At 40.1% G+C, this 25924-nt stretch overlaps 2 protein-coding genes across 3 annotated transcripts in view; both read right to left on the bottom strand.

Moving 5' to 3' along the window:
- The window catches only part of ptprn2 (protein tyrosine phosphatase receptor type N2), a 109029-nt gene extending 94452 nt beyond the window's left edge, over nt 1-14577 (bottom strand). Inside the window, exons 1-2 of the mRNA XM_029529336.1 lie at nt 14455-14577; nt 2229-2279 (exon numbers count right to left, since the gene is read on the bottom strand). Coding sequence (XP_029385196.1) covers nt 2229-2279; nt 14455-14539 — 136 coding nt within the window. The 5' untranslated portion in view covers nt 14540-14577. The remainder of the gene's footprint in view (nt 1-2228; nt 2280-14454) is intronic.
- Nucleotides 14578-16430: 1853 nt separating this feature from the next.
- ncapg2 (non-SMC condensin II complex, subunit G2) lies at nt 16431-25417 on the bottom strand. Of its 2 annotated transcripts, none has more exons than XM_029529292.1 (27): nt 25337-25417; nt 25096-25194; nt 24817-24996; nt 24578-24692; nt 24290-24447; nt 23975-24109; nt 23786-23880; nt 23548-23704; nt 23345-23437; nt 23130-23255; nt 22870-23049; nt 22511-22663; nt 21681-21903; nt 21437-21534; nt 21018-21191; nt 20862-20932; nt 20604-20757; nt 20275-20448; nt 20002-20118; nt 19591-19737; nt 18361-18460; nt 17974-18179; nt 17618-17752; nt 17408-17511; nt 17211-17311; nt 17005-17104; nt 16431-16880 (listed from the first exon to the last, which is right to left on the bottom strand). In XM_029529292.1, exons 2-27 carry the CDS (start codon nt 25171-25173, stop codon nt 16829-16831), a joined length of 3426 nt encoding a protein of 1141 aa, XP_029385152.1. In that variant the 5' UTR covers nt 25174-25194; nt 25337-25417; the 3' UTR covers nt 16431-16828. The 2 variants fall into 2 exon arrangements, with proteins under 2 accessions (XP_029385152.1, XP_029385153.1); XM_029529293.1 differs by having other exon boundaries at nt 25295-25379.
- Nucleotides 25418-25924: the final 507 nt, after the last annotated feature.

Raw genomic sequence — 25924 nt, 5'->3', positions numbered from 1 at the left:
AAGATATATTCTTTTTTTTTTTTCCCATTTCTGCTTCATTTTCACACGAAAGAGTCTTCATTGTCAAAACCAAGAGAGGTTTAGAAATCTTTGTATCCACTGTAAAAATACATATACATATATAAGACGGTGTTAACAGAACACATCACAACCCTCCGCTTCACAGTCAGCCGCTTGGCATGGCAACAGCATGGGTGAAGAGGAGCAAAGTTGGCCCAGCCCAGAATAAACCAGGTTGCACCTTCAGGGACCACAGGAAGAGTCGAAGTGGCAGACCTAGTTACTCCCACTCATCCCCTGTCTATGTGGTGGCTGCTGCTCATCAGGGGTCCAATAGAGACTGACAGAGAGGAGACTGTGTACATGTGGAGCGTTATGAAGCAACTAAATAATGTCTCATTACTTGTATATTAGATGCAACATTAATCCGGGATTAGTCTTTTTTTTGCCTATATCTATTTGCCTGTAGTGAGCATGGGGCCTGTAATAACATTTCCTTGTAAGCAGGATAGTGTGAGTGCTTCTCCTGGGGCAAAAACATGAAACAAAATAAAAGTGATCATGAAAGATATGGGAGGAGAGAGACATCAAATATAAAAAAAAAAAAAAAAAGTGACCATACACACCCCATCCTTGCACGATGGTTTAGTGTAATGTAAGACAACCTTTTCTCCCTCTGGGTGTTTTTATGTAGAGGTGTCAGCAGTTTCTTCCTATTAGGCTACACACAACTCCCCTCTGTTCCAGTGCAGTCAGTGTAATTAAAGTCAGCTTTTTTTAACTTTGTCTTCTTTCCCTGTTTTCTCAAAAACCGGGTTAATGTGGAAATGGATGTGGAAAGTTCCAAAGTTACTTCTAAAGGACGAACATCCACAGACAGGTGAGTATAAATACATTTAAAGGTAATCACCTGACATTTGTTTTCATTTCCTCTGCGGGGATCGATACATTACCAACGATTCAGAGGAGAACACAGATACACAGTTGTGCCTGTTCATAAAATATTAAGATATAGGTTTTTAAGGTGAAACAGCCTCACTGGCTCAGCCCAGTCATAACAAAATCTGCCTACTGGCAAGTTTAAAGGTCATTATTGACATGGAACATCCCATTTGTTTAATCATAAAAAAATGAGGACGTGTTTTCCAGGAAGTTATGTGGTGAGGCAGCTGTGTTCTGTTAGTTTTGAACAGAGCCAAGAGAGCTCTTTCTGCCTCCTTAAGTATGAGCATATGAGTATACGTGAAAATAAAAATTAGTTGTGGCCCTTACAAGAAACAAAAACTAAATCTTTACATACATAATCAAGGCAGTGAGGGACTACACAGCACAGACAGAAAGGCTGTTGTTACCTCAGGTCATTCTCTTCCTTTTATTAACACATTAATATTCAAAGCAGTATTTTCTTTGTGTTTTTCAGTGTTTGTGCTCCTGTGTGTCAGTGCGTACTGTCTCCTATAGGTCAAATCATGTTTTGCATGGCATTTTATTGTCTGCAAACAGGCAAGTGTTCCCCCTTGTGGGCTTCATCCTGTTTATGAAATAGATTTTAAGAGGAACCTACAGAAAGTAAATGAAGCCAGTAAAACTCAGCCAAACAAAAACAGACAAACCCAAATTGGAGGCATTTAAATATGATTCCAGCGACAAAAAACACTAACATTCACTGAGACAGATACACACAGGCACTGTATCCTGGACCGCTGCTCTTTGGTGTCAAATCTTTTCACTATGAGTGAATACATTAACCTTTCTCGACATGTCTATGGTGAAAATGATCCTCGGTATCGATATGCTATCAGTCCTCTTCAAAATTATAGTCCACCGTATGTTTCTTCTGAATGCCACACTTTGAAAGGCGCCGACATTTCCTCTCCATTCATCAGGTGACCCATCGCTATGGCAACCACTGGCACTAATACCTCCATCCTCTATGACAAGATGGTTTTTAGATTAGGTTGTGACCACAAGGGGTTTGGGGAAAACCTCGGTATAGAGAGGAAAGTGTTCCTCTTGATAGAAGTTTAAAGTTTGATTAATAAAAAGGGACAATAATTCGATATTTATACTGTGCTGTGATTTAATACTTCACTTAAACATGACTCATATGTCTAAACTGAGCCGAGACAAGAGCTAATCGTTAAAGATGTAGCTGTGTTGGGTCATGATGGCAGATGAGACAGAGCGGGACTAAAATAAGGATTGGTGGGCGCAGAAGCCCCTCTTACCGTTGACGCAGAATTCGTAAGGTCTACAGAGCTCATCTTCAAACAGACAACCTAAAGCAGGAAAAAGAAACACAACAATTAGACACCTCCACACAGATAGGAGCACTTGGACAAGCATCAAAAGCTCTTTGTGTTCAGTTTATTCCATTTTGCTGCTTTTCTTTGTTACATACATACATCAGTGAAGTTTGGATGGGTGAAACAAGCCTTAGGCGATGGGACGTGGATCGTTTTCACCATTTCTGGACATTTTATAGTCTAAACAAACATTACTCAAATGAATAAATCATAGATTTAAGAAATACCCTGCAATTAGGGAACGCATGCTGTTTTCTTGCCAAAAGTGACAAAACTGATATCACTCTGATGGTAAATATGAACAATCCATGAATCCACTAATGGCTGTTGGCTAGCCGGGCTCCATTTGAAGGTAACAAAATCTGTCTCTGGCTCTTAGTATTCCACCTCTGAAGCTACCCATTATTACTTCTTTGTTTTATTCATATTTAAAATTGACTATTCATGGTCAGCACCAGGCATGTCCTTTCTTCCCCCATCCTCAAACCAATCTAAGCTGACTTGCTGCAGTTTCATTATGAACAAACAGAAATGAGAGTAAGACTTTCTGATCTGAGTCTTCTCTCATCTGAAACAAATATTTCCCCGAAATACTAAACTAAGATCGTCAGTACTTACACTTCAGCACGCAGGATACAACAGCAGCAATGAAAGCATACAGGATTACTGTATATAAACTGAGACCATAAGCATTACGACCAAATGTAAAGAAAGTGTACTACACTATGGAACAAATCAGCCAATGTCGCAATTTCTAAAGATGTCAGCAGCCTAAAAGAGTACAGCTTAGTACTGCATTAAGTCTGGCTGTGAGCCTTGCTGCTAATGGCAGAGCCATCAATCATCAATTAGTGCGACTTCTCCTATCCTGTCTGTGACACTAATAGCCCAACTCCATGGGCAACGTTTCCATAAATGAATGTTGTATGAATATTAATGAACTTTAACGCTTGGACTAGGGCTGGGTGTTCCAGACTAATAAATGAACAGATGGCAGGAGCATTATGGGTAGCTGTTCCCTGTGTTCATATTTCACACGTGGGAGTTGTGGCGGGTAGAGGACTGATTGTTCTGCTCGTCGCTCTGCGCAGGTGAGCCTCCACATTTACACATTTCAAGGAAAAGATGGGAGTCTCTTCCGGGAAAAAAAAAAAAAAATCATAATAATCCTTTTGTCTTGTAGTCTGAACGCAATGGCATAATTCAGGGTCAAAACGTGCCTGTGCAACAACATCAACCTTCAGCCAAGAAATAAGCCACTTATAACATAGCTTTTGGATTCTAAGACAATCTGTAAATAACTAGGCCGAGCCTCGGGCCTCTTTCCGCTAAGCTTTTATGTTTGTTATTTCCCTCTGCTCATCAGGAGGAGTGATGGGATTGAATGAACCCTCTTGGCCCAGTTGCCTCGATGGACAACAGCGAAGAGCTCGTGACTGTGAATAAAGAGCAGGCTGAGGAAGAGGAGGAGGAGAGGCTTCTGTCAGACTTCTTTAGGTGCAAGATGTCTGTTAATTAATTCAAACTTAAGGACAGAAAATCGGTTAAGAGTTACTTTGTGGTTTCAGCATCATCATTCTGCTCCCATTATTATAAACTCATCAGCATTGGATACAGCCATTTATCTAACCAAAGTTACTCAACCCTGTAAAAACAAAGCTGAATGTTCTGAACTGAAGTGAAACCACTGCCCAAAAGCCAAGCTCACTCACGGCTTTTATAGCAGCTCATCGCATACTTCATCATTTCAATAGACAGATTATGGCCTATAATAATGCTACAATATCAAGATATCAAGATTTCTTACTACTTCTGACTGATCACTTTGGACCCTCCAATGGAAAATTCATTGTTAATTCAAATGGAAAATATGAATATTAATTGATGAGTTTTCAAACAGTGCAATCAGCCAAAGATCATTCGAAAGAATAATTGGCAGATTTGCAAGCAGTATTTATTGGTTGCAAACCTAACTTTCACTAAACTGTGTGTTTAATGTGTTTTGAATTATTTTCCCAGGTTTTTTAGATTTTGCTTGAAGAGGACTACAGAATGTATAAGAGCAAACTTATGTAGAACAGTGACTAAAACACTGAAGTCCCTCTTCAGCCTGCATCTGTCAGTGTATTCAACTTTTCTCTTCATCACTTCACTGCTTAATTCATTGAGTTCTCTGGGAGGCTTGTCAGCTCTCAATACTAATCACAACCTTCCATTTAATGAAGCATCCAGCCAAGCATAGTTAGTCTGCGTTTGCATGTGTGTGTGTGTAAATGCACCTGTGTGATCGACAGGAACACGGGATTGATAACACCACATCCCATTTCACTGACGTCACACCAGAGATGATTAAAATGGTGCTTTTTAATAAAAAATACAATCACACTGGATGCTAATGATCACCTCAGATGGGGAGGGGGGGGGGGGGGGGGGGGGGGGGTGAGGTGTACGACTTATTGTAGCTATCCACGTCTTTATCTTATTAAATCACAGTGACGAAGAACAGCCACATTGTCTGCTACACTCTCTATTCATTCTCATATAAGGTGATGCCAAATAACAACGACCTCGCCCAAAAAGTGTCACACTCTCTATGATGATGCTCTGTTGCCGTGGCAACGGCAGCATCAATCACAGTAGCTCATCAGTGAGAAAATGACTGCTAGTCAAGTACAGTCGCAGTGGGATTTACAATAAAGGAGCTACAGAGATGCATTATAGTGGTTTTTCTTCTAGATAAATCCATTGTATTATTTCTCACTGTATAAACTGGTTTACTCTCACATTCAACAATACAAAAAAAAATTATAATAATAATCCATCACCCCTCTGGAATATTTATTTAATTATGTGTGAGCATTCTATAACAAAAAGCTGATTATCTGATTTACAAAATATTAATTGTTCGCAAATTTGATATTTATAGAGCCGTAGCAAACAATTAATTTAATTATTGTGTTATCTACCATTTATTTTCTCCACTCAAGTGATTAATCTTCCGTGTACACAATGCCGCAAAAAATTTCCATAGCCCATGGTAATGTTTTGTCTAACCAACAGTGCTAAACAAATAATTACTCAGGTAAAACCAATGAAGATTTGCGATGTATTAATAACTCACTAATTGTCTGTCAACAAAATCTTTGAACACTCGTTCACTGGTCGGACAAAACAAACACACAAACACAGAGCTCGGGGTAATTATGACTGAAGTAAGTGTAACAACAGCTGGAAACTAGGGTGTTACTCAGAAGAATTCATAACCACGCCAAATAATCCTATCTTATTCTAACACATATCTGTAGGATTTTTAGATCTAAAGCTGCACCATATACTCATAGATCAACACTGTTGTTTCCTGAGAAACTGATAAAAATGTCCTCTGTGGTAGTATTTCTGATTCTGATGTCACAATGATTTAGAAAGCGATTAAAGTGATCAGCATCAAAACCTTCTGTGGCCTATTTTTCTCTCATCCTGCTTACAAAAAAAAAAAAAAAAAACAGCGAACAGACGCAGGTACAAACATAACCTCCCTGTTGATGGAGGCAATAATCAGCAGCAGCAGCTCGAGGTGTGAGCTAACGACAGGGGTTCTGAGGATGCAGTAGTTTTCCCTCCCAAAATAGGCGACCTAATTTACAAATACAGTATGCAAGGAGAATCCCGAAGGTCACTGAATTCAGAGTGCTAGTTTAATTTTCGGTACGACATCTTCGTAGTGAGTGCCCCATGTTGTCAGTGTATGCTCTGCAGTGCTGTCCTGCAGATCTCCTGTCTCATCCGTCTGCCTTGGTTAATTATCTGACATGCACCGTCTTAAGTCTTCAGCAAGCTGAAAAATTAACCAAGTCCATTTAGCTAAACCTCTCAGCAACCCAATCGACTGTCCTGAAGCAGAGAAACCCTTTCCCATGATGGCAGTAAGTGCCTGAATAGGTGCAGCACATACACATGGATGGATAACCATTTCACCTTCAGCTAAATTCTTAGCTACACAGCTTGTCAGGGGCTGTAACAGTAGGACTGTCTCCCCTCGGGGACAATCAGAGATTTTTTTTTTTTGAAGGGCAGTGTTGATTTAGGGTCATAATAATCTCTCAGATAATCTCAGTTTGTGTTTGATCAAGGCATCCTCTACACATATTAAGTAGAAAAACAGCTTGAGACGGTCTCCAACATTTGGCCGTGATTGGCTGACCTTGCCTGGAACATTAAATATGTCCTGATGAGGCTAAACCCAAGGCTGAACAAGAAGTCAGGGACTTGGTTGTTTGCCTTCCCTCACAGGTGGGTAGTCAGTGCCAAGATACCATCTGTGATATGTGAGGGGCCAAGGAGGATGCTGGGAGCCTGGCAGCGAGGACAGCCGCTCCCAGAGCCTGCTGCAGTTTAGGACATATTTCATTCACTCTCTGGGGCCACCTATATATCTTTTATTATAATGATAAGCCACGACCAAGGACACCTGACTCATTTTTGCTCACGCACACACGCACACACACACACACACACACTCCTGTACTGTCAGCCAAAAAAGCCATTTTAGAACAGTGCAGCGGGTGACAACGGCAATAAAAGTGCAAGTGAATTGAAAAGAGAGTGCGGCTGGAACGAGGACAGCAGAGAACATCACCTGCAAGCAAATTAGCATCAGCTTGACACCATGTCCGCACACTCAAACAGCTTGTGTCATTAAGGCGTGCCCTCCTACTAAAATTAAAGATGGCTCCAAGCTTTTCTCTGCTCCAAAAGGTCTGTTCTTGTCAGAAGCTGCATGTCACACGTCAGCTGCTGTGGTTAGTTTATCATTACTCTCAACGCTTTAATTCATATTCAGTCCAATTTTTTATCTTAATGTGACAGAGCACGTCTAGATTAGACTATGGCATTTTATGAACCTATATTTCTTGAGGACATCACTTTTTCCTGGCTGAACCATACCGCTCATATCTTCATCTATATAAAATGTAATTAAATGATTGAATAATATAGAATAATTAAACCATCTAATTTTCAAATCTTCTATAACGCTAAACGTCATCGTCACTGAAAAGCTAATGCATCTTGGAAAAAATCTGAAGTTGCTCAACAGCATGAATAATTAGCAGGGCAAGAAGCAGAAAGTCAGGGGCTTTGAGGTCGCTTTGATTGAAGAGGGAACCTGACGTGAAACCACCTGACATCCACAGGAGTGTAACCAAACACATTTCTCACCGACTTTCCAGAGAATTTATCTCAGAATTCCCAGGCAGGCGGGTCACTCTCAGTCACTCAGCTGCCAGCTCCCAGCGACAGCCCAGACAACGGCCATGAATTAAAGATGGCAGAGTCACTGCGGCAATGGAGGACCCAGAAATAGGCCGGGTTGACCTTTTCCATGACCCACACTGAATGATTCAGACATTTGATTTTCTCGTCTCTGCTGAGGTGTGATTGGGTGTTGAAGTGCAGCACCGGAGCAAGTCAGCAGCTAAGCATCCTCTTTCTGATGTGTGAAGGGCCTCAAAGTGAACCAACACAGCCCGGCCCAGAGGGAAATCTCTAGTCCTCCAGATGAAATAAAAGGTGCAGTTCTTATGAGTGCCAGTTGGACCTCATTTAAAGCACAGGTCATCACAGCACTACAGCATTTGGGCTCTGCTTTCCCAGAGATACGATGCCAAAGGACATGCAAACAGAGCTGAACTAACATTCTCCTATCGGTCTAGAAAATTTAAAGCTCCAAACAGAACTACTGAGCCGCAACAGTGGAGTACCTCAGGGCAATTAGGGTAATTAACTGACATATGACAATAGCTTTTTCATAGCTTTTTCATATACAGGTTTTTGAAGAGAAGCCTATGCTGACTAAAACTAACACACTAACAGAGTTTTAGGGATGGCCATTACCTACACTAATTCAATTTCTTTCCTTCTCCACTCCTATGTGGGCGATGATTATCATTCATATTACAAGCGCAGCATCTTCAAACGTGACTTTACCCGACGGAAGGTGATTAGCAACTCCGAAGGTCATTAGACTGTTCAAATAAAGTGTGGTCTGCTGTATATTCATGTGAGCTGAAATGCAGTTAAAGTATTTGTTCATGAGTTCAGAGACAAAATTAATTCCAGACGTCCTCCCATATAATTGTTATTACGGCAAAAAAAGTGATAAACAAGTGATGGGGGGTGGCTGCAGCTGTATTTCCAGCCAGTCATGCATGTATTTTGTGAATATAGCTGCAAACATCTTGTTTCATTAGAGCTGGGAGCAGAGTACTTCAAGCCCCATAGATTTGGGTGGATCTCAGCCAAATCTGTTGGGAAAATGGAAAATGTCACTAATGCACGTCAGATGACAGCCACCATCAATTAGTCACAAAAACAGAAAAACACCTACTCCATTATATTTCAGCTGATGTCCTTTACTTGTTTTGTTTCCTTGCTGCAGTGAGAAATGATCAACATCACACTTAGACAAAGCAAAATGAATTACTGTTTTAATCACAGCTGAGATGGTATAGATTAATTCTTGTGCTGAACTTACAGCTTTCAAAATCCTCATTACGGATTTGCTGTTGTCCTCATTAGACATCCTGGCTCAACAACACAGAGGTGACCTTCAGACTGATCCTTTTACTCGCACTATTTCGTTTTAACTGGAGGAAACAGGCACAATAGAGCTGTTAAATGCTCCCTTTAATTCCTGAGGATGTTTTCACACTCACGCAGTGTCACCGGGGTGTGAGGCTCAGGTACATGCCAGGGTAAGGAAGGACAAGGAGCACTTTCTGCTATGTAAAAGATGTCCACATGAGAAAACACAGTGGAGTGAATGCATCACATTCTCACCCCTGACAAGTCTTCAAGGAATAAAAGCCTCCCGAAGTGTAATTCATTTCTTTTGTATAGTTTAAAAGAAGAGCAGTTGCTCCCTGAACGTACCATAACCTTATTTGCTTCTCTTGTGGCACTCTTCCTCCTTGACCCAGAATAACTTCTCGATTCACCTTGAACCAAAGCAGGAACGAGGAAACTAAGGAGATGGATTGCCTCAACACATCTGCTTGACACAATTTCTGACTTCCTTTCTCTCAAAAGTCGCCGATATTTGTCAGGAAAGAAGCAGAAGCACAGGCAGCCACTTTGCTCCCACTCCCTCGTCTCAATAAATATTCAAAGCCAACACACTCTTCCAAGCATCTGTTGAGTTACACTTCGTCTGTGACGGCTCACCAAACAGGATGGATGGATGTATGTACAGTACATGAAGAAACACAGCCACAGACCTTTACATACATGCCTGCATACATAGACATGTCTATTTGTGCTTGTGTGTGTGACATTAAACTGAGCAAACTCAAGACTACAGTTTTCCCATACAGTCTGAAAAACAGCAGCACTTGAATAGCTTGTCAGTCGACAATTCATGTGAAAGTGAAATCTTGAAAACCAGCCTGCAGCAGCTGGGAGGATTCAGTGCAGCTGAGAGGAGGTTGTTTATAATACTGTACATCATTTATTAGACGAGCCAATACACACAAATTATATCCAACAGGCAACTCATAGCAACAGATAGCAGAACATCTTAATGTTAGATCATTACACTCATACTGAATACTGCAGCTGTTGAGCTTATTAATTTGGAAAAACAGCTTTTGCCACCAAATGCTCATTTAGCTGCCCCACCCAGCCATTTTCATAGAGATGCACAGGGATGCACTGCATAATAAAGAGTCAATGCTTTCCTTAAATGCTTGCCCTTCACTGTATGAATCAAAAAACTGGAGTGAATTCAATTAAATCAAGTTCTGAGCATGAATTCATTCTGAACTGAAGGCAGACGGTAGACACTCCTAACTGACCCTTTACCAGTTCAGTCGAGATGACTCAGACATCCGAGGAGATAACACCACTGACACTGTGAGTGACATCATAGCAGGATAATATTGGTTGGGCATTCTTCGTTGTTCTGGGTTTTTTTTTTTTTTTCCTTTTATGGGTGGAGCAGTTATTGCTTTAATTATAATTTATTTTAGAAGGCATTCAGGTAGCCTTGTAAAAATTAAGTTTTAATTTTTCTGAACTGTTGCCACTTTGATAATATGAAGAAATTGTTACTTGTGTTGGTGGGCAAATTGATGCAACACCTAAATGGGGCAGCTAGCGTCTCCATTCACCGTGTTATTTACTTTTTCAGTGATGAAAAGAAAACGTGAGACTCCATAATATAATAATGACTTTAAGTGTTATAGTTGTTGTTTGCTTTCTTCCACAAGCATTAATTGGCACTCACAGTTTCCCAAAAATGCAAACCAAACATAGTTTTCTGTGAACCAGAGAAGGTTTGGTCCCAGCATCAACCACAGAGAAATAAGTGGTCTGCTGGGAGATGCAGTGTCCTAGCAACTCAGGAAATAATAAGGCAACAAACACCACATAACATATAGGATGAAAACGAACTACCTCCAGCATCACAGAATGTCTATTTTCACCTGGATTTATACAGAAGTCACCATCCATGCTGCTGTACAAAATCCATCCTTGTGTAACTGCACGTTTCAATCCTCTCAGATGATTTATAACCACTATAAGATATTTGATATCACCACTCAGTCCTGATATCTATAGTATGACAGAGGCCTGTGGCAAAATAGATAGAGCTCAGCGGCCAATGAATCAAATCTAACTTGTCTGGGTATATTACGCAGCAGCTGCTGATAGCAAGCTCAAATGAAAAGACCCAGCAGCACAACCTTAAGAGTACAGTGTCTATATGAATGTATCAGAGATAAGTGACCCAGTCACTGTAACGCTCATTAATTTGGGATAAAATAGCTATTTCAGCCAAATCTGTTGCAAAATAACACACAAAACATTTTCAAGCATTCTCACTTGAGAATTGTTACATTCTCTGCTTGTTCTGATCTCGGTGTTCCTGTGAGATTTGTGAATGTATTATTAGAAACATGCTAACACTAGTGAGAGAAAAGACTCTCCTTTATTAAATCCCATAAGCTATTCATAACTTGTGTTTTTATTCAACTGAGATTTCTCTGGCTGATTTAGTATCTGTTCAGCAAAGTTACATAAAGTTGATTTATCTTGTCTAACAAAATATGACTTTGCAAGAGGGGAGCGGCTGCTGCTCCACTTAGCATATTCTCAGCAGTTGCTATTCGAATTCAAGACACAACCGAACCTCTTCAAAGATGGCAGACGCTGAACTGAATTTCAACAACAGGTCTGATAGTCGCATTGATTGCAAGGTGCTGGAGTATTAAGGCCTGAAAAAGATCAATTTCTGCATTTCTCCTTCCAGTTGTTTAGTTATGTTGTTTCTCACTCCGTTTAAACAGGCAGCCTTCATTTGATCTTTCAAAAAACAGGAAACGCTGAACGCGCTTCCATTGATATCATTAATGTGTGACTGCTTTTATCGTTTCAAACTGGTAGGATCTCAAAAAAGCTTTTAAATGATGCTGTGCTTGAAGGCACTGAGCCCATAGCTGGTGAGTCACCTCAGCAGGTAAGCACAGTTAAAATACGTTAATCCACCCATGAACTCTGAAGTCCTCAGGATAATCAAGAGCACTCTCCAAAGAGGGACTGCAGACAAATCGTAATAGAAGCGATGTCACCAGCCAGCCTGTCTCAGCGTTCTACCGCTGAATATGTCACTCTTTCAGTTAGACTAAATAGCATGCAAGGCAGACGTGACCTTTCATGTATTAGTTTGCAAAGACATTATGAGCAGAGAAAGTGATGCTTCAGTAAAGCCAAAACTTGAGATAGCTAACCAAACTAAACATCAGCAAGAGTCTAGCTAAGTTTGTCTCCACAATGGCTGGATTTATGTCGGCTTAATTCAAAACATTTATATAACATGTAATCTTGAAGCACCTTAGTACACTAGGTCTTGCAAAAACTCCTGCAATTAAAATCTGACTTCATAGATAATGAGTTCAAATTTGTCTCATTTAGCTACATGGAATAATAAAATTCAGAGCATGTTGGCTTTTCAAAATTACAGCTAAAAAAAAAAAAAATTGTTCACAGTCTTGTATTTTTGCTTGATTCTAAACTTATATTGTATATCCACCTTGAACATGAGCTGTCTAACTGTAGATACTTCTTTTTTCTTACAAGATTAATACATTGGCATTGTATACTTTTAAGTTGCTAATATAAAGTCAACCCGATGCCCAAAAGGCCAATATTACTTTACTTTTACAATATAAAGTGCATTTTAGCTTTGCAGGGCAGTTTTGCAGAGGTTGTACTGCTACTAATAAATGCTTCCTGATATACGGCATGTAAATGTTATTTTTATTTTTGCTGTCTGAATGCATATTTACAGTGCTTTATGCTTAATGAGGAGTTTATGCATGAAAAAGTCAGACTGCCTGAACTCCTGAAAGGTTCGCAAATTGTTGAAGTGCGTTAAGTACTTGAAAATATGTAAAGAGATGACAATGTGCAGTTTTAAAGTTCGGAATTGCTTAGTTTGTGTCCTGTGAACACTTCTGTTTAAATTTGATTTTACAGCACTTAATTTCATAATTAGAGGATGCAGCTGCAGAATTATTTTTCTCCATCTGGCTTTCATGTGCTCTCAGACGCATAGAACAAACACCCACACTCACCAGACCATCTCCATCTCTCGACACAAACAAACCCACACAATAAAAATAGTGCATGTGTTTCATATCTATAGGCAGTTTGAAACTACAGCCCTCATCACACCTTAATTCACAGATATCCAGTGACACAGCATAATGCACTGTGGGACTCATTAAAAACAATAATCATCTAACTCCCAGCCTCACTCTGACTATGGAGACCTCTTCCACACACAGATAAAAACATACTGCGAGTTCAATGAGAGAAATTCACTTGGGGAATAAGGACAATCCCATTCATAAGTATTCTGACTCTAAATGAACCAACTTGCAGCTGGAAAAGCCCCTCGACAAAAAGGGCAAGTTCCAGTCTTATTATATCACGTTTGCAGCCTATCAGCCTACAACTACAAATATTATGTGTGTATATATCATAAAATAAGAAACTGTATCCCGGGAGGTGTGTGTGCATATTATGTGTGATGAAGTAAAAGGACAGACACCCTCATTTTCTAAATATAAAGAGTATGAAGCAGCTCGGTGCCTGTATGAATCACCACAGAGCTTGAGTGCCAACCTGAGACCTATATTTGCCTGTTGCTCATTATAAAGTTTATACTGCCATGTGTTCAGACTGCTGTTCCTGGAGCACTAAGTTTCATCAGACGTGTAAATTGGAAGTGGCGTCTGAGGAGATTCTTCCTACAACCAGCACACCACTGAAGCAGTAAAATGAATCCTTTAATCTCTGTCTGTCCCATCAAAAAAGTGACGCAATTATGTTAATGGATTTTCTAATATGTTGTGCTTTGAATCAAATTGTGGCAATCGTCCAAATTACAGTGTAGAGTCCAAGGCAGGTTCTGGAAGAACAAATCAAGGTTAATGAAAATAAAACTTGGCCAAATCTGAAAATGAAAGAGCCATATGAAAGATGTCCTTTTCCTGAGAAGGCATTGAGCTCTTATTAAATATTGAACTAGATTTAACTCTTGTGCTCCTCAGGGGTATGTGGAGAGTAATAATATGGACAGCCATTTAAATCAAATGAATTTTGGGGATTATTATTTTTGTTGGTCTTCAATCTAGGTGTAAACCTCAACACCAGATGCAGCACATTTTGTCTTGTGTGTTGTGCATTTTCTGATGAGACTAGCAGTTAAGATAAAGAATATTGGTCATGATACAAGCAAACGTCCCAAGTAAACATTTGATCCATTAGGCCTGTCGGATTATGTAACTTTTCCTGTTATATCCAGATATCATCCAATCTGCAGAACCAGAAGCACAAACAGAAGTTTGAGCGATTGTAAAATAAAGCTGACATGCTTTTGCAAATTCTATTGTGTCATTTCGTACAGGAACAATTGTTTAACTTTGGCAGAAAGCAAATAAATGAGCCATCCAAACAGAGACAGTCAGGTGAATTCAGCAGGTATACAAATCCGCTAAAAGACAAAACACTTAGAAAAGACAGTGTTTTTGGACTAATGGGACTTAATAATAATAATAATAAAGAAACATGGAGCACAGCTGCTTACCAAATTTCCTGTCACCGATGGCAGGTGCGGAGCAGAGGCTCAGAGCCAATGCAGCGAAGAGGATGGGACCCCACGGTGAATCCATAGCGCTCCAAACGCTCCGGACTACTGATCCATCCCCGCTGATCCTGCAGCCTGCTCGGTACGGACTCGGACTACAGAGACATGCTGACGGCCGACAGGAGGAGAGGAAGGCCCCGGCAGAAAACGTCGCTAAGTGGATCAACACAATACTGGCGTTGTTTGAGCACAAGCATCACCCAGCTCCACGAAGGAGCCCCTCCTAAGGCTCTGACGTCAAACACACATGGTGAGGAGGGAGGAGGCGTGCAGCATGCAACAGCGCCTAGGAGGGAGGGAGGGAAGGAAGGAAGGAAGGAAAGAGGGATGGACGAGGAGACTGAAGTCAGGAAGGTAACAACAAAATAAAGTTCACAATGATTTATTTATCTACTTGATAAATGCACAAACAAACGCTGAAAGTTGATTTTTGTGAGGAACATCTGAGAACAAACAAGGAAATGTCACTATAATAATCAATAGGATGGATGTTTGTATAGAGTCCCATTAAAATATTGGGCACAAATATACTATATAGAGATAAAATGTGATGCATGAATCAGGAGGAAAAAGTATGCTTCCCTGTGGATGGTCATATGCACAAGGAAGTAAGTAGAGTCAATGAACAATACTAACACTTTGATATGGACTCCATTTTAAAAAAAATTCTCAGTTTTAAAGGAAGAAATGACAAAATGCGCTCCAATTCTGTGAAACTGACATCTTGTACACTTTTCTTGAAGCTAAAAATCTGATAACACCTTTGTATTTCTTCCTGATGTGCAGAATAACAGAGACCATCTAAAGCAAAAGACTGAATTCATAGTAGCATCACTTCTTAAAATGGTAGTGATGGGAAGTTTGGATCTTTTTACTGACTGAATCTTTTTTCAAGTCATTCATTTGAACCAGTGTGGCGCTGTAGCTGTCATCTGAGCAATGACTGAAAAAGCACTGAAGAGCAACACGGTCTGCTTCACTTGGCATATAATACACAAGTTTGGTTTTGTTAAACTATTGCACACCCTTTTAGGCCAAAGCCTACTGAAGACTCCATTTGCCGGTAGGAGAGCGCTCCACCTGTCATTCAAATCTCATTCTCTGATGGCTGTTCACTTCAGCCGTCCTGGTCACTGAAGACTGTTTTCGTGACTGACTCCTGCTGGATAGGAAGCAAAAAAGCAGAAATTCAAGCCTGTTTTGTGTTCATCATCTAATCTCTCCAAAAACGAGTTGTGTGTCTGTCATGTTGGGAAGTAAAGCACATTGCAGTGTAAAGATGAGGCAGCATGTCTGTGTGTGTCTTATTGTGTGAATGATGCATGTAAGTGAATTTCCCTTATAGAATAAATAAAGCATATATCTGTTATATTTATATCATTGAAATAATATAATCATATATGTACATGAAAAATACAGACGGAGATTGCTGATCTACCAGTTTCTTGCCGTGTGTATTGAGCAGCACGGTGGCGTAGTGGTTAGCCCGTGTCACCCTGCAATAAGGAGGTCACAGGTTTGGTTCCCAGCCGCACGTCAGGTTAATTAGTTAATTGGGAGAGAGTGATGTTAAAGCATGAGAAGAGCAGTAGATGATATGATATGATGTGATCACATGGTGTGATACCGGACCCCTCCAGAGAGTAACTACACCGGACCTGGATCCCTCCACAGACCCACCCACAGGCCAGAACCCCCCCCAGAGACCAGAAACAAGACCGGACTCCCCCATTACTCCTGAGTCAGAAAAAAGATACGTTCGAAATGAACGAATTGTTCACAAATGACACAATTTCCATCTGAGACTAAAGCACAAGACGTTTTCCTGCTCATCTGTGTGGTTATTATCTGGAAAAATCTCATCTGACAAAGAAATAAACATCCAGTTTATGTTGATTAATCCAATTTGTTTTATTCTTACGAGTAACACACTACAGACTACAATGCTGACAGACCAACGTTTATATGTAATCGCTTACTGAAAAGTGAAAAAATATATGGCGATTTTAATATGAAATTATTAGGAAAAAATTATTTACGAAGAATGAAAATTTTAAAAAGGCAATATTCTTTTCCATGGAGCGGTCGATCAACATAACATTACCATTTCACAACATCTGAGGACGTCAGTAATCGGTGTGGCATCAAGAAAAAACTAGTACAGGAAACATAAGTTAGCAGACTTGTTCTCAACTTTAGATTTCAATCCAAACCACATTTTCTGATTTTCTGAATCCTGATTAGTGGAGCTGATTTTGATTGTCGCACATTTGTCTTTTCCTTCCTTTACTTCCCACCCCCCACAGAAGGTAACTTATAAATCCAGAATTTCATTCAAGGTCTTCACAGAAGATTCAAAAATAACCCTGTTGGAAAGAAAACCCACAGTCATTACAGTTCAAACAGCAACAGTGAGTCTGTTTACGTAATTTTTTTTTTTTTTTTTTTTTACAGAAAAACATCTGAGACATCTGATTTCCTTCCACTTACCTCTGGATGTCTCTGCTGTCTACAGATGTGGCTGCATGTTTGTAAAGATGCTGTTGGACAGACGTGGCTGCACTCTTCAAGCTTGCCTTAGCTTGTGCATCTGTAGAACATTCAAATTTAAGGTTGAACAAACCAGAATACATCTTTATTATCAGAAACATTGATGTATCCTGGTTATTAATAATTTTTTCATGCTGAATACTCACTGTGTTTGATGACAGCCAATATGTGCAGGATAGCAGCCAGTTCATTTAGACTACCAATGGCTTCAGAGTCCAAAGAAGAGCTGACCTCTGCCAGAAAGGCCCTGATTTCATCAGCATAAACATGTAATGAAACATGTTAACTAAAGATGAGGGTAAGTTCAAACCCAAGGAAGAAAAAGGGGAAAGGGGATACTTGCTTGCAAACAGATGGTGAATTGAGGATGACCGACAGCAGGATGCTGGATAGAGGAGGCATGTCCTCCGCTGACTCTGGGGTGATCACCTCTTCTGGGTGAGTTATCTTTATTAAAAAAAAAAAAAAAAAAAGGGGGGGGGGTAATATTTCAACCCCATCCGGTAAAACTCAGTAAATACAGAAATTGCTTAACAATACACTTAGATCATACCTTCTGGAGTAAATGTCTCTTCTCCACGATGATGGCAGCAAAAATGGTAGAAAAGACACCGCTGAGAGGTGCTCTGTCCCAAGTTTGTGCCATTTGGAGGAACTCCGACAGACTGGGCACAGCTGACTGACACAGCTAAAGGGCAGAAAGACACGAGGAAGTTGTACAGCGCCGGGAAGCCCACAAAGACTGGTGGTCTGTTTGTAAGAGCCATTTTAATGGGGGATGATCCCTTTGTATTGACACCTTTCAGAAAAACCACCATTTAGAGTATTTAAAGTAAAAAGTATTTATGAAATTTTACAAAGTTCAAGCAAACCACCCAAAAAATATCAGAACAATAAATCCCAGAGTACCCGCTTTGCCTCCTCTGGTTCCTTCCTTAGACGACGAGCTAAGAGCTCTATAATCTTCTGGAAGATGTTTGCCACCACACCCAGAATGACTGTGGTTGCAGCCTCCTGTTCGTCTCCAGCTTCATTATTGGTGTCAGCACGTGAATAACTATCTGCCACTTCCTTCAAAATTGGCAGCACGGCAGGAATACACAGGTAGCCAGTATCTGAAAACATCAGAGACACTCTGTAAATACTTTCAGGTAAAACACATGATAGAGGAGAACTATTTTAAAGGTAGCTTGTCAAGAATCAATATTGTTTTTGGCATTTAAAACTGCATTTGCCTCAATAAATGCGACATATAAGTTTTTGCTCTGCACAATAACAGACATCAGAAACACTCACCTGAGAGGAGGATGAGCGAGCAAAGATGAAGGATTTGACCCTTGAATGTTTCATCGGCCAAACCAACGAGTATAATATCTCGGCACACTGTCAAGAAGCTCTGGCAAAATGTATTGCCATTATCATGAGGAAAATGAACAAAAAAAAAACAAAAAAAACAGAAGACACTTTTGAAAATCAACAGAAAATAGAGACAACATCTCTATCATAGGGGACTAGTCTTAGGGGAACAACATTTCAGTGTAATGTTCATCTCTAATGGTAGCTGCTGGCCTGTGGAAGTGATCTAAGATCCTTTACAATGATAGCAGCAGTTTTTTTGTGATAGGCTGAGAATAATGGCACAATTAGGAAATAAAGCCATTTTATTATGGCAGCACGAACAGGGGGAGGCATGTACAGGACAGTGTCTGTGGATTGGAGCACAAAAATCTATGAGGAGTCTAAATTTACTGAGCAGAACGGAAATTCCTGCAAGCAGGAGACAGAAAGTCTGCACAAAGCTTAATGTTGTGAATAACTATAAATCTGTATTTTTGTCTGTAGCTATTTATTGGGGAGCAAATGAGAAAGACAAAGCTTTAAACTGGCAGTTTATGAAGAAGATGATATTTAATTTGCCAAAAAGTCTGCACTTTGCTGCAAAGACATGATCGTGCTGAGATTCCTTTACGATGTGCATAGATGTCGCTGAAAGAATATTCCAGGAAATACATCTGCACTCCAACATGACAATCAGCCATCCATCCATCTATCTATCCATGTCCACGTCCTGAACAATCCTCATGCAGTTAATTCCCTTGTTATGTTTAGTATCAACGCCTCAGAAACATTCTACATGGAGAGTTGGAGTGGTATCAAGATGATAATGTAAGTGTCTGCATGATCGTGTGGTGAAGTAAGTCGTTCACAAACACTTATTTATAGCTACAAAAGTATTTACACATGAAAACATTTGGATCCTGTGCACTTTAATTACTGCATGTCCTGCTATAAAGAAATGTGCCATTTTTAAATTGAGAAAGAAATACCAGTGTTGACAATTATTTTAGCTTCACTAATTGTAGTCTGGCAAGACATTAGACACTATGAATTCGCCGAGCACATGATCATTTGAGCTCAATGGACTTTTAGTGGATGCTTTCGAAATTACAAAATGCAGCTGACAACAGCACAGCAAGCAAGCCGGGTTTTTAAGAATGTGTTTACATAATTAACAAAAGCACTCACCTCAGTTATTTGTGCCGCCAGTGGCTGTGACCTCTCCGATTCCTCCCCCTCACTGGTTGGACATTTAGCCAGGAAAGGCAACACCCTTTCAGCAACCCAAACTGCCATATGCTCGATGGAGAGCAAATAGTCACGACTTTCTGGGGCCTAAAAAAGAACCAGGATATTTTATTTTCTTTTTTCTTCAACTTTCCTTTTTTGTAGTCAAGATAAGCATCAGAATCAGCAACAATCTAGCTGTTCTGATCTGCACAACACTCATTTATGAAGGATATCAATTTATATGTGGACATAAATTAAATTATCCCTGAAAGGAACTATGGAGAAAAAAAAAATAAACACAGACCAAGCAGGGGGAAAAAAAATAACAAGACAAGAAAACCTACAACGAATGCAAAATGAGAAACTCACATCATGTTGCAGGTGTGCACCAAGACGGCTGTGGAATATGAAAGCTTTCAGTGCAGTCTCCAAATTGGGCCTCTGAGGATCCTCAGTGCTGGAGCTGAGGTGAGAATGCAGCACCGTCTGTGGAGACAGTTATTTATCTGATAGACATCAAAGAAAAATTACTTATTACCTATATATATATATATATATATATATATATAAATAAGGGTTACAAATGAAGAAATAAATTACTTTAGTCTGATGAGAATTTATATTCAGTGATACCAAGCTTACCTTCCAGTTTCCTAGAACTGCATGCAGCTGCTTCAGTGGTGTCTGACAAAGAGTCAGGACTTTTTGTTGTGTTGAAGTGTGGTTGAGGAGATACTCGAGATAAGCCAGTGCCAGGTCTGGTTTGGCCTCCATCGTCTCCTGGATGCGCACCTTTCGACTGGCATTAGCCTTTTCCTAAACATATCAAGAAGATGACTTTCACAAAGAGCTACAAGGCTGGTGTGTCTGGATTAAAACTTTCTTTCCACGGAAAAAACCAATCGAGCCCACAATTAAATGTTTTGCCCTTTCAGTCCGTTTCCAACTCTTTCATTTTTGACTTGACTGACCCCGTGCTTGGGCAGAGCTTCAGTGAGCCAGTCAGTGATGAGTTCGAGGATGTCAGCAGTCTGGCCCCAGCTGCAGATGCAGTCTAACAGCTGGCTGTAGTGTGTTGGCACAGCTCCTGGGTCCATCCTCCTCAGCCTAGACAGAACGCCACAACTGGGGATGACAAAGCAGGGTGAGGGTGACAGGTTAGACAGGACAAAGTCAGTTAAAGAGAAAAGTCGAATAGGTGTAAATAGACAAAATGCTCCACTGCTCACCTGAATGTTGGAACTGCAGCTGAGGGCATAAATGAGGCCATCTGTATGAGAGGAACGGTGCATCGCTCATCCTGAAAATAAATAAGTAAACAAAAAAGATCAAGAAAGCTTCAATAACATTTTAAATTTAAAATATAAATAAAACACCTGATGTACCTCAAAGGTCTGGAAATACTTGGATAAGACATTTCCAAACTTGGCAACAGTGTATTTCTGGGCCTCCTCATTTTGTTTCAGGGCCTTCTCAACACTTCTCCACAGGATCACCACAACCTCCAGCAGACTGGACAAAACAGCTACATCTTTCCCCAAGTTCACAGGTTCTGCCTGCTGAGATCAAAATCTACACTGAATATACATGAACTCAGAAGATTAGAAGATAAAGACAGAGACTGCTGACCAAAAGACAGTAAGGTCTTACTTTTAATGAGATTATGCTATTTTGATAGCATATAGCATATTATAGCTTTATTTGTTTCAATCAAAAATGCCAGACATTTACAGATTCACTCTGAGCACACCACTTTGGAAATATGAATAGAGGAAAGTGTAGTTTGTGGAGCTGCATCTCTTACTGCGCTGTTCTCCTTGTTGCTTTCATTGATGTCTGTCAGGTCGCAGTCAGTCTGGATACAGTTGTTCAGAACACGGCGAATGGCCAACATCAGCTTGACTGGAAAATAAGAAACTTTTATTCCATGAGGGCTAAAGAAATTCAATTAAACGTGGCTACTGGTCTTGCTATAAATGCAAATTTGTTAAAATAATTTTGTTTTTACTTCAAAAATCTTGCGTGTAGAACCAATACACAGCACTTACTTATGTTAGTGGGGGCTGTGTGTTTGTAAGCATACTGATAGAACTTCCTGGCAGCCATGGGATTCATCTGAATGAGTGTGATGCACCGACAGCACCACTCCTTCTCTGACTCGTTGACAGGGAAGAAGGACTTGAAGAGCAGATCGACAACACGCTTTGAGACTGAAGGTGAATCAATTGCCAGACGAGCCAGCAGGTGGTCCATTTTACATACATCCCAGAACTGAAGAGTGTTACACAAGAAGAATAGGAAAAAAATTTTTTGAGAAAAACCGGTGTCCTTCATCTGACAATGAGAGGTAGTTTGTATCGAAATCATGACTCAGTGTCATTTGGCTAAATTACATCTGGGCTGGCATCAAGCTTTCAAATATATATCTAGTATAGATTATGAAATACTATTTGTTGAGTAATACATGAGCGCATATGTTCCCATTCTTAATACTCCAAATGATTCCAAACAATTTTATGGAAAGTTAATGATTTAAGTAAATTCCTAACTATTCGATTGTTTACTAATACATTTATTTCGATGTGTCACCTGAGGCTGATCATGTATTTTCACTCAATTAAAATGCCTTCATCACCTTAAATTACAGATTCTGGTTTTCCTTTCAGTAAGTGTTAACTCTCTCCATTCCAGCATCTTTCACTTTGGGTGAAATCTGAGTAGATATTCTCAAGCTTTTTGTTTTAAATACTAATATTACAATGAAAACTTGTAATCAAACAAAATCAGAACTAATAAGAGCTTAGTGACTTCTGTGTGTGTGTGTGTGTGTGTGTGCACGTATATATATGCATAAATGGAAACACTACACATGCTGTACCTTGGCAGCACGTACTGCCTTGACCTTGATAAGCATGTCAAGGAAAGCTGTGCGGACTTTCTCCGAGTTGTCATGCAGGTTGTACTTGAGAGTGGGCAGGAGCTTTTCGATTAGGGGATGGCTGAGAGCGTTGTCCAGGACGATAGTCAGACACTGGGGAAAGTATTACACAAACCACAAGTCATTAAATGTCTTGTTTACATCCACTAACAATACTCAATTCTTCCAGCTGAGACAATTTAGCAGCAACAAGAATGGCTGATTACATTAACGCCTCATTCAGCTTGACTTATTACTGCCAGTTACTTAAACAATCCTCTTCTTAGATTTTGGATTAGATCTTTTTTGTTGGCTTTTACCTTGAAGACTGAACAACGGACATCAGGGGAGCTGGTGTCAGCCGCCAGCTCCAGCACCAGCTTCTTCAGGAAGTCAGTGATAATTGTGGGAGGGAGAAGCTCCCAGCACTTAGCCAGGATCTTACAGACTCCCAAGGTGGCAGTGGAGCGCACAGTAGGGTGAGGGTCTCCGAGGAGGACCTGAGTATGCCAGAGAGGTGATGGTTTGAGTTTCGCAAACTCACATCAAAAAATGGTTTAATGGATTGAGTGCTTCTCACCATTGCTGTGTCCAGCTGCTTTTGAATGTTGTTGTCTATATTCTCATTGCTCTGATCAGGGTCAATGATTGGGAAGGCCTCAGTGAAAAGCAAAGTGGCATTTGCACGCACCTCAAAATTAGGAGCCTGAAGTAAATCAAAAATCATGTTAGATTTGAAAAATAATAATAACAATAAATACTAATATTAATGTTTTTTTAAATCTGTAAGCACACATTTAAAGCTTTCCAGAGGATGGGCTTGTAAAGATTATAGAGCATCTTGTCCACTTTGTTGCAGCCTTTCCTTGTTTGGAAATAACTGACAATCTGTAAATAAGAACAAGGAGATCAGCTATCAAACTATAAACTGAGTACTACACAAAAAATATTTGAAATACTAGAAAAATACAGTGATTATAATTGGGTGAGAAGTTTACCTGTCTGACTTTGGCATGCACAGGAGAAGCTCTATGAAGGAAAATAGCACACTGCATAAAATCCTGGATGCACGAGGTCTCAATCTGCTCCAAGAAATCCCCACTAGCCTTCTTCCATGCTCTGAAGTAGATCTCCACAATGTGAGTGGTCATGGTCCTGAACAAAAACAAGTTAAATGGAATTAACATGAAGAGCACATTAACTTCTGCCAAGCAGAGCAGGTAGTAGGCTTCTTACTTGCTGTGAAACTCCAGCTGGTTTTTGATGGTGCCATGAATAAGCCAGATGAAATTGACGTTCCAGCTGAAAAGAAACACCAGGAATCGCTTTCCCTGCAACAACATACACATAATCAGGCTGACAGCTCAGAGAAAAAGACAATGACTCATTCAAACATTCACTGCAGCTTAATATCACTCAACTTACATCATCATTTCTGAAGTAAATCGGCTGATGAAAACACTGAAGCAACAAGTTGATTATTGGTTTGTTGTCTTCTGATGTGTAGTCGAGACTCAAAAGCACATCATGGAGACTCCACACTCTTTGAATCTCCACACCCTAACAAAAGACACGAGACAAAAGGTGTTACATGTAAATAAAACAGGTTTCCAACAGCTATTTTTAATGCTGTTAGTAATGCACGTGTTTGAATTCTTAAGAATATCACTTATAATTAAAAAAATCTGAAAACTCATTCAACTGATGACTTATAACGAAGGACTGAAGTCACATACTAACCGGTTTCTTCGAAATGAAGCTCTTCTGCAATGAGATAAGAAAAGCAGTGTGACCAAACTTTTCTTTCTCTTTAAGTCCCTTCTTCCACCAGGCCTCACAGAGTGTGTGGATGTGGAGCTGCAGAGGTGCCTCTGAAACAGGCAGCGATACCAGAACAGCTGATGGAAAGAGAGATATTAGAAGCTAATATCATGGAGAACACGAACATGTAAAACAAAAACAAAAAAAAAACAAAAAAAAAATGTAGATCAGCAGACTGCAGAGAGAAACATGAGCAACAACACCCACCATGTAGTTTGTGGGCAATTTCCAGAAGGATACTGTAGGTGTCACCATCTTGTAAAACCTGAAGTGACAATAACGCCACTAGTGCCACGGCGTCTACTACAGCCATGATGTGTTTCTGAAGGAAAAGCCGAGTGGCATACAAAAATTTAAGTAGAAATCAGTACAATTCATAAAATAAAGAGAATAAGTGAAACCTGTGTAGCCAGGCTCACCAAGTGTAAATAAGACTGTAAACTCACAGGGTCTTTAGCCAACTCTACTTCCATTCCTTCTTCTCTGCCCTCCTCCCAGCACTCAGGAGGTAAGTCCTGCAGCACATCCTGAAGAAGTGAGGCCAGTCTTCCCCACAGAGCCTCCCTCTGGTCCCTGGGCATCTCCTGCACCACCTCCTCCACGTCGAAGGGCTCCGTTTTGTCCTTCTGCTCAGCAACACAGACAGGTTTTTTTATTCCCATTCTTATTATTACGCTGCAAATTTACGATGGACGTGAACGCATCACCTGTGGGACTTAACTTACGTGAAGTTGGATGAAATGAAGGAAGTCCTCCACATTTTCTTTACAAGCTGCTTTTAAAAACGCCTTCCGCTTGGACATATTTTTTCTTTTTCGACCAACCTGGGATGAAAAACAAAGTGACTCTTATTGGCTGCTATTGACGCTACAAACATGGCAGCCTGTTATTTCTGACAGTTACTCCGACGTTGTCCGCTGTAACCTGTAGTGGATGTACAAAATGAGACGTAATAAAACAGGTTACCCTCTTATTTGTCCTTTTCGTGGGCCAGAAAAAGCTGAACGACGACCGCTCACAACAACTCCGCACCCGCGCAAATTTGGATTTAGCTGTTTCCGTGATTCCGTGCGTCATGACGTCATGCGTAATGTTTGACATGACGTTGTAGTTCTCGGACTCTGCCACTTGATGGCGACAAATGACTGTATATTTTCTTTTTACTCGGACAGCACCAATTTTTATTTTTATTATTATTATTGATTTTGTTAGCGGTGCTTCGTTTCCTCAAAGGTGGAATAGTTTTGTACGTGATTTTTAGTTCATCTCTGCTGATTAGGCCACAATTTTCAGGGGAAATTACTCTGCCAGGTTAAATTGTTTTGCTCAAGGTCACTACAGCACCACACAATATATGCAAGCATAATATGCATTAAAACAAAACATCCAGAAGTAAAGACAAGTTAAATGTTTGCTTCAAGACACATTAACTAGGTATTTATTGTTGGCATTATTTCATTAAACTGAAAGAATATGATACAAGTGTGCATTTGAATCCTCCTTTGCCAACTCTTAAACATGGGGCAGGAGATATTTATAAAAGTCTGCATCGAA

Source organism: Echeneis naucrates, chromosome 20 (assembly GCF_900963305.1).
Source record: "Echeneis naucrates chromosome 20, fEcheNa1.1, whole genome shotgun sequence".
NCBI lineage: Eukaryota > Metazoa > Chordata > Actinopteri > Carangiformes > Echeneidae > Echeneis > Echeneis naucrates.
Note: the sequence above shows the minus strand (reverse complement) of the source record. Positions and strands in the feature narration are given on the sequence as shown.